Below are 9,566 nucleotides of genomic sequence, written 5' to 3' on the forward strand. Positions count from 1 at the left end.
ACTTCATACGTACAACCGCATCTGGGCCGAGGGCACGTCTCTCAGACGCTGGCGTGAAACTACTGTCATACCCATATCTAAGCCAAGTAAGGACAAACAACTTTCTTCTAGCTACCGCCCCATTTCTCTCACCAGCTGTGTTTGCAAGGTGATGGAACGTATGATTCATACCCATCTGGTATGCTGGCTCGAGTCCCACAATTTAGTAAACGCTGCGCAATGTGGATTTCGAGCGTGCTGTTCTGCAGTTTATCATCTCGTCACTTTGCCCACCCATGTCGTGAATGGTTTTCTTCAGAAATCCCCAACTGTGGCCGTGTTTTTCTATTTGGAGAAAGTTAGAACACCTGCTGGAGGACTGGTATCCTCTGTACTCTCTACACGTGGGGCTTCCATGGCCGCATTCCGTGTCACCTTCGGGAATTTTTAAAAGACCCTATGTTCAAGGTACCCGTGGGTTCTGCCTTGTCAGAGACCTTTATCTAGGAAAACGATGTGCCTCAAGGTTCTGTCTTGAGCCTCGTCCTCTTTGCTGTCGCCATTAAGCCTACAATGGCCTGCCGCCCAGCAGGCATCTGTGGCTCCCTTTTCGTTGTCGATTTTGCCATCTACTGCAGTTCCCCAAGGACTTGTCTCATTGCGCGGCATTTTCAGCGATGTCTCTATCGTCTTCACTCATAGAGCATCAACAATGGCTTTGGTTTTTCAACGAAAAAAACCTTTTCTATGAATTTCTGGTGGCGGAATTGGTTTCTTCCACCGCCTTTACATCTTGGGATTGTTGCTCTTCCGTTCCTCGAAACTACGAAATTCCTGGGGCTAATGCTCTATAGGAAGCTTTCTTTGTCCTCCCACGTGTCTTACCTGGCAGCCCGCTGTTCGCGGACTTACAGTGCCCTATGTGTCCGCAGTAGTACGTCCTGGGTAACGGATGGAACCACCCCCCTTCACTTCTACTAGTCCCTTGTCTGTTCTAAACTAGACTATGCATGTTTCGTTTATGCATCTGCACGTCCGTTCTCCTTATGCTGTCTTAATACTATCCACCATCGTGTCATCCATTTGCAACTGGATCCTTTTACACTAGCCCAGTTGAGTGTCTGTATGCAGAAGCTATTGAACTAGCGCTGCCTTACGGCCATGACTTTCTCCTCAGCAGATATGCATGCCGTTTGTCTCCCATGCGTGGCCACCCATCCTATTCCTCCTTTTTCGATGACTCGCTTCGATGAGTTCGCTTTCGGCTCTACCTTCGGCAGATTGACTTCAAGCTATCTGAAACTTTCCCGATGGTTGTGAACCCTTTACCACCTTGGCTTCGTGCAGCGGCCCGTATTCACTTTGGCCTTCATTTGCTTCCTAAGGACACTACTCCATTCTCGCTCTATCCCCGTCAGTTCCACGGCCTTCACACGGAACTTCAATCAGTGTACACAAAGGTACTATCGCGCTGTCGGACTGACCGTTGTGTCGGGTGTGCCTTTGTCATAGCCGCCGACGTTTATCGGTATCGGCCTCCAAAACACTGCCCAGTATTTACAGCAGAGCTCTGGACCCTGTATCAGGCCACCCCATACTTCCGAGGACACAGTGGCCTTTAAAGTCTGTGTGAGCTGTACACCATCCATCCTTTAGTCCAACGCGTCCAGGAAAGCTGTCACTTGCTCACTCTTTATGGAGCCTCTGGGATGTTTCTGTGGGTTCCTGGTCACAACGGTCTGACAGGAAACGAGGCTGCTGATGGTGCTGTCGAGACTGCAGTCCGCGTACCTCAGACCGCTGGTTCTTCCATACCCTCCGATGGTGTGTTGCCGTCTGTCAGCAGGAGGTGTCACCTTGGCATCACTACTGGTCCTCCCTTCATCGGAGCTCTGGGTTATTAAGCCTCTCTCAGAGGCTTGGACGACCTCTTCTTCTCCCTCACCCCGTGAGGAGACCATTTTAACGAGATCTCTTATTGGGCACTGTATTTTCACCCATTGCCACTTTTTAAGTGGTGCTCCTCCACCACTTTGTGCCCAATCTTAGATGGAAAACACAAACGAGAACGCGAGTAAAAAAAAAGCATTCCGTAAGGGAATGGCGGACCGTCAGAATTATAGGCTGTTTTAGGGATAAACGCGCGGGCTGTCGACCGCGATTTACTTTTTATCCGTTGTAGCAATATGGCGAAGGACATTTAATTTTTAGTTCTGGAACCCCGTATCTCTATGCCGTGTTTATAGCCCTTTTTCCACGTCCCTATTTTTAACTGTCTTCTCTTCCGTGTATTAGGATTAAGGAGTAGTCGTTTTTATGTCATCTCTTTGTCTTCGTGTTCGTGTTCTATTGTTTTGACAAGGGCGCGTATGACCCTAGCTGTTTTTGAGCCCTAAAACAATCCGACTGGCTGCTTTAGATTCATTACCTGTATTGCACGAAGCACTCCACAAAAATTCTACATTCCCTGACCAAAAAGACGTGAAGCACCCAGAAAACACTGTCGGACGTCAATGTAGTTTCCTAAACGTACACAGCCGTTGGTGGGTATGTAAATGTGTAGAGTTGCAATAATGTACGACAGGCAGACGGTCTACCAGAGCGCATTAGTGCTCCTCGTGTTTACTGTTGTTACTCGTACTTCATGTAAAAAGCGTGAACAAGTGTCATATTTTCAGTGATCACTGTGGCGACCCGTATTCCTGTGTTGCAACGTTATAAATACCTGACAGTGTTTGAAATGGACCTGATTATGGTCTGTGTTTCACCATCTGGTCAAACAATGCAATATCCTGATTTTAGGGGCGTACGTAAGCGACAGTAGCCGATTCTGGACACCAGGGAATGAGAGCTCAGAAATACTCGTATATTACCTCTCGTGATGACATTTTTCAGCAGGACAATGTTTGTCAGCACATGGCACGAGTCTCCATGAACTGTATGTGTGATGTTGGGGTACTCCTGTGGCTAGCGAGGTCCAGAGATGTCTCCTCTATAAAACACGTTTCAGACAGCTCGGACGTCAATTCCCGTCCAATGCCAGTATCGGGCGTATCATAGACCAGTTGCAACAGTGGTGGGCCAGGCTGACTCAGAAGAGGATCAACGGCCTTATGACAACCTCCGCAGCCAAACTGTGCTCGCATCGAGATCAGCGGATCTGCACTGGTAAGTGGGTTCACACTGTTAAGTGCTTTGTAACTTTGAGCAGTTTTTGTAATTTCTGATACGAGGTCTGAATGGAAAATAATGCCTCCACTTTCGTTAATTGGATTTGGATGGAAATATTTTAATAAATCAAAAGCAGAAATAATCCCTACAATGTTATCTTTAATTACCAATATTCACTTTTCCACATAATCACCAGCCTACTGGATACATTTCTACCAACGAGGAACAAGTTTTCTGAAGCCGTCAGGGAAGAAGTCGACACTCTCTTTCCGCAACCACACTCTCTTAGTTCTCTCAAAGTCTTCATCAGAAACATAATGATGTCCCCGCAGATCGTCTTTCATTATTGGGAACAGATGGAAGTCCCACGGAGCTAAATCTGGACTGTATGGAGGATGCTGTACGGTGGTGAGATTCAGTCTCTGAAGTTCTGCTGTGGTGGCACATTAAGTGTGTGGTTTGGCACTGTCATGCAGCAGGAAAACATTTCCCTTTTCCCTTCGGACCCAACGACGCACAGTACTGACATCAACACAATCACCATAAACTGCATTCATTCTCTGATGGATCTCCTTTGTGGTGAGACCTTCTGCTGTCAATAATTCAATGACTGTACATTGCTTAAATCGCATTGACTGTAAAGTATGGAACCCTGCTCAGACGGTCACTGTGACAACACAACGGTTCAATGCTAAGGCTTCCCGCCAACTGGAGCTGTAGAGAAGAGGCTACGGAACAAACCAGTACCTGTGTCATACCAACGCTGCCGACTGTTTAAGAGTTATGAAGGAGGAGGCAGTACTTTTCAGTCAACCCTCGTATTACATACTTCCTCAGCCCACGAAATTACAGTCTTCCCCTTTGGCCGCTTCACTTCTGTGGTCGGGCAGCCTGTTTCATCATCGTGGCCCTCTAATGATCACTTCAAAAACAAAATCTTGGTTCAATAGATATATCGCGTTTCACCTCTCCAGTAAAAGTATTCAAAAACCACTCTCCTTCCCGATTTCAGAAATTCTTATACAGAATTTCATTTCAATATGAACAACATCTGACAGTCGCATCAGTTACCCAATAATGATTAGTTCAAACGCCTTATCGTAGTCCAAAAACAGTGGCTTCAAAATATATCGGCAGCCAACAGGTATCAGAAAGCGCAACAAGGCAAAATTCTGGTTCAGAGGGAACCTACGAAGATGATGAAAAAGAACTTGGTACTGAAGTCCAGCCTTTCATACTGTGTAGTATTTTGTTCTCTGCAGAAACTTAGATTAGAATCAAGAGTACCTGTGACGCAATTTTGCTGTATGTCGTTACTTCCATATTACATCTGATGCCCTCCAGCTGCATATATTTACGATTACAGTAAGTTGTAACATACAATAACAGTGTTACCATTTTGTGCCGCTTCCCCACTGCAATGATAACGAAGTTAACCAGGATAATTTTCTGTTTCTTTTTATTAATTTAGCCTTTGAAATTTTCAAAACAGCTTTATTACATTTTTTTACTTTGGAAGTGGAGCTAGCTTTGAACCAAACCAAAGTAAAATAACGAAAAACTGTATCGACAGTACCAGCTTCCTTTATTTTGGAATGCAGGGTCCGAATATCCTTGGACTAAGCAGCATTACATTACTCAACAGAATTCGTGGATTACGATGTCATTATTTCCTAGTAATGGCCAATACTCAGACGAGGATATTCTGCAATTTCTCTGAACCCGATAGCAGTGTACGTGCTAAATAAACCTAGACTTTAATACTAATGCCACGAGAAGCGTTCAGAGAGATGGCGAACATTGTTTGTTACAGTTTTGATTAGGAAGACAAAAAGATAACAGAGCAGTATCGATTTTCATACGTGCCTATGCATAAGCTAGATGCTTATGACCATCTCAGCTAATTCTTCTTAGGCTGCTCTGCAGCAGCTACTTGCGTGACACAGAGGAAAGATAACTTCAAAATATGAGCCGCGAAAAATTCAACTTCCTTGCCCACCTGTCAGCAGACTTTCCTTTTCTCCCCCTGGAGATTTATCCACTGCGGCGGAAACAGGGAAACAGCCGGTATTTTCCGGCCAGTCTCGCCAGAAGGCGCTCTCTCCCGTGAGTTATGGTTGTGGTGCAGGGGAATGACGAGGGGGGGGGGGGGGTGGCGGCTTGCTGCGGTCGCCTGCCTACGGTGGCAGCTGATTGTTCGTATGTTAGTTCCCTTACATCACAGTATTTGTAGAGCACAGATGACGGTACTACTGTTGTAGCAACATATTCCCACAAAGTGGAAATCGTAGCCATCGTGATTTCAATGCAAGTATCACGAGGCGCCCATGAGATGCCAGGAAGAAGTCGGGCCTCCCGTAGACCTGATGAGCCACCACCGCGCCTCTAACCTAAAATAGTGTCGCCAGACGCCGGGTGGTTGGATCCCGCCCACTTGTAAGAATTTCCTTTAGAAGTAACGTCGTCGTGCTGCCTACTCGCAGACTCGCAGTGACACAGCTCGTGTCAACCTTCGGGGAGGGAGTCTTCCGTCTCCTGTGAACTGTGCCTAAGCGTGAGGCCCACGAGAAAGACAGCCCGTGGCGCGCACAGCACAGCACGTGACACTGCAGGTCTTATGAGAGCCAGCAGCTGTCCCGGGTGGGGAGAGAGTAACTATTTCAGACGAGCTTAATAATTCTTGACAGCCTGTTTCAATTCATGTAAGCTCTCTTTAGCACACGACGAAATCAAGACCTTTAGTGGCTATCGTTTCAGTTAGATATTTGTTTCCCGTGAGCGTTGCAAGGAGCCGAGCGTTCGCGACTTATGGCGGGCCAGCCGACTAGCGTGACGTCAAAAGTTCGTTGCAGGCCCCGTACAACTAGTTGGTCCGAATCTTGAACTATCAGAACTGTGTCAACAAGTGTAAGAGAACTTATGTTCACTATTGACTGTTCATACCGGCCATACTATGGCTTCACTACATTTATAACTTGCCACTCAGTAATCGTGGGTCATTTCGTGTGTTCTGAACGCAGGTCCACGTGCGTAACTTTATGGCTGCAGCTGAGCCTGGCAAACAAGGAGAGGGCAGTTGTAATTAATAAAGTATTACTCACGCAGAATGTTCTAATCATCTGAATTATTACTAGCCACCTCAGTTTCCTAGAAGTCAGTTTACCAAGGGTTACTTTCGTTTTGTCTCTCGTGAAAATGCAGGTTTGTAAATATGAGTAAATGAAGAATAAATGAGTAGTAGTTCAATGTCTCTATTGATTTTATCGTCAGATAGATACACAACTAATACACGACACTAATACTTGCTATATCGACCGTGAAAGAAAGGAAGAAACATACATTAACATCCATTTTATCTGGCCAATGTGATGACAAAAATGATTAAATTATAAATCACCGACCAAACTGAGTGATTTCTTGGAGTATTGCACTTTAAAATACGACGTAGATACCGGCCAATACACATCTATAATCTCTTACCCCTGTGGCAGCCACATGTAGTAAGTGTTGCTTCAATCAGTGGAGAATGGCAAAACAGAGACACGCCAGCGACTGAGGCGTAGCGAAGTAAGTGCGGCACACACAGCCTTGCTGACAGCAGCAGTCTACCAACAAGCTGACACAAGGACGCACACATACCGAGCGCCGAGTGAAGCCTGGAGAGTACTGAGTAAGGAGAAGTGAGGCCAGCACGCTAAGTTACGCTGCAATATACTGCGGGAGTAATAACAATAAGCTACCACCAATGGTAAAAAGCGTCCTCCTGCCGCATATAAATAGTGGAGCGCAGCCAGCAACAGACAGAAGCAATTAGGAAGCTGTTCGGATCTGAGGACGGACGTGGCCCGTGTCCGAATGTTCAATCTTCGTAGGTGACGATTCCAGAAGTCTGTTCCAGCTCGCAGGAGTCATCCGTTCGCCGCCAGGTGTCATCTTCAGCTCTGGGGATCGGCCCGAGTTCGGTCGGCACCATGGCTGACTAACTACAGTGAGAACTTCTAGCAGGACCGGCCGCAGCGGTCACAGGCGCCGCCGGGGACTGACGCCCGGACTTCACGGCAAGCTGGCCCCACGGCGCGTGCTCCGTCAATGACGGAACCTCGTGAACATCGCCACTGACGGCTTTCCAGCCGCCGGTGCAGCACGCGTCGGCCGCTGATCTCACAGCGACGAGTTCATCTCAACCACAGGGCATCCTGGCTTCAGCGGAGCACTGGTGGCGCGCGTCGCGCGCGTTGTCGGAGAATCTACACAGCAGCAGCCAGGCGGAGGGATCCGCTGGGCTGGGCAGCGACGACTAGGGAGATATTGTAAAGAAAGTTCAATAAATAATTGTAAAACTCCACGCCGTCTCAGTCTTTGGAACAGCCACTCTGTCTGCTGCTAACAAGTACTGCAGAAGCCGAAACACCCCCAAAGAGATAAGTCTGATTTCTGATTGGATCTCACAAAGAAGTGACCCGGGAAGGACGAGACCCGACAAGGACGTGGCCCGAGAGGGACGTGGCCCGAGAGGGACGTGGCCCGAGAGGGACGTGGCCCGAGAGGGACGTGGCCCGAGAGGGACGTGGCCCGAGAGGGACGTGGCCCGAGAGGGACGTGGCCCGAGAGGGACGTGGCCCGAGAGGGACGTGGCCCGAGAGGGACGTGGCCCGAGAGGGACGTGGCCCGAGAGGGACGTGGCCCGAGAGGGACGTGGCCCGAGAGGGACGTGGCCCGAGAGGGACGTGGCCCGAGAGGGACGTGGCCCGAGAGGGACGTGGCCCGAGAGGGACGTGGCCCGAGAGGGACGTGGCCCGAGAGGGACGTGGCCCGAGAGGGACGTGGCCCGAGAGGGACGTGGCCCGAGAGGGACGTGGCCCGAGAGGGACGTGGCCCGAGAGGGACGTGGCCCGAGAGGGACGTGGCCCGAGAGGGACGTGGCCCGAGAGGGACGTGGCCCGAGAGGGACGTGGCCCGAGAGGGACGTGGCCCGAGAGGGACGTGGCCCGAGAGGGACGTGGCCCGAGAGGGACGTGGCCCGAGAGGGACGTGGCCCGAGAGGGACGTGGCCCGAGAGGGACGTGGCCCGAGAGGGACGTGGCCCGAGAGGGACGTGGCCCGAGAGGGATGTGGCCCGAGAGGGACGTGGCCCGAGAGGGACGTGGCCCGAGAGGGACGTGGCCCGAGAGGGACGTGGCCCGAGAGGGACGTGGCCCGAGAGGGACGTGGCCCGAGAGGGACGTGGCCCGAGAGGGACGTGGCCCGAGAGGGACGTGGCCCGAGAGGGACGTGGCCCGAGAGGGACGTGGCCCGAGAGGGACGTGGCCCGAGAGGGACGTGGCCCGAGAGGGACGTGGCCCGAGAGGGACGTGGCCCGAGAGGGACGTGGCCCGAGAGGGACGTGGCCCGAGAGGGACGTGGCCCGAGAGGGACGTGGCCCGAGAGGGACGTGGCCCGAGAGGGACGTGGCCCGAGAGGGACGTGGCCCGAGAGGGACGTGGCCCGAGAGGGACGTGGCCCGAGAGGGACGTGGCCCGAGAGGGACGTGGCCCGAGAGGGACGGGGCCCGAGAGGGACGGGGCCCGAGAGGGACGGGGCCCGAGAGGGACGGGGCCCGAGAGGGACGGGGCCCGAGAGGGACGGGGCCCGAGAAGGACGGGGCCCGAGAGGGACGCGGCCCGAGAAGGACGGGTCCCGAGAAGGACGGGGCCCGAGAAGGACGGGTCCCGAGAAGGACGCGGCCCGAGAAGGACGCGGCCCGAGAAGGACGCGGCCCGAGAAGGACGCGGCCCGAGAAGGACGCGGCCCGAGAAGTAAACATTACCTTTAAACAAACTTGATGTTATATTACCTTTTAAGGAACATACTACTTTGCAGTGTGACAATGATGTGTGTGAAAAGGCACATGTTCGAAACAAATATCATAGAAAATTGTTCTGTATGGCAATATTTAATTGAAGTTTTCTAATGTATGATTCCATCTGGTAAATTTGTGAACTAGTAAATTGTAATGTGATTTTGGCTATGAATGTGGCTGGAACTAGGTCATTGTGAAGGTCAGATAAAGATACGCCGAAGCATTCTGCACGGGTTTTCACCTGCAGTTTCCCTTGGGTTTCGTCGAATGGAGAAGCGAGTTAATGATCAATGGTAATATTATCTTTTAATCTTGATTATCCAGAGGAAACAGTTGTAACTGTAGTGCCCGGATCTCTTTGGTACTGTGTTTCCTCAGTAGTAACAAGTGGCCTTCAGCCCTGAGTAAACACTCAAATGATGAATGGATGTACCTGCCAACTGTTGTGTGTAACCTAAGTTCAGTGGAAAGTTTGAAGCTGGTTGTGTCACTTAACATGTTTTAAACTTTCTAAGGGGCGTTGTGGCGTCACCTGGAAGCCTATCTAATGTATGACGCGATTTATTCAACTGATATG

At 50.4% G+C, this 9,566-nt stretch overlaps 1 protein-coding gene across 1 annotated transcript; it reads left to right on the forward strand.

The window, feature by feature from the left end:
• Positions 1 to 8,259: 8,259 nt before the first annotated feature.
• Positions 8,260 to 8,949, forward strand: LOC126471382 (eukaryotic translation initiation factor 3 subunit A-like). Its single transcript, XM_050099505.1, has one exon. It carries the CDS (start codon positions 8,260 to 8,262, stop codon positions 8,947 to 8,949), a length of 690 nt encoding a protein of 229 aa, XP_049955462.1.
• Positions 8,950 to 9,566: the final 617 nt, after the last annotated feature.

The sequence above is a fragment of the Schistocerca serialis genome, chromosome 3, assembly GCF_023864345.2.
Source record: "Schistocerca serialis cubense isolate TAMUIC-IGC-003099 chromosome 3, iqSchSeri2.2, whole genome shotgun sequence".
In the NCBI taxonomy this organism is placed as follows: Eukaryota; Metazoa; Arthropoda; class Insecta; order Orthoptera; family Acrididae; genus Schistocerca; species Schistocerca serialis.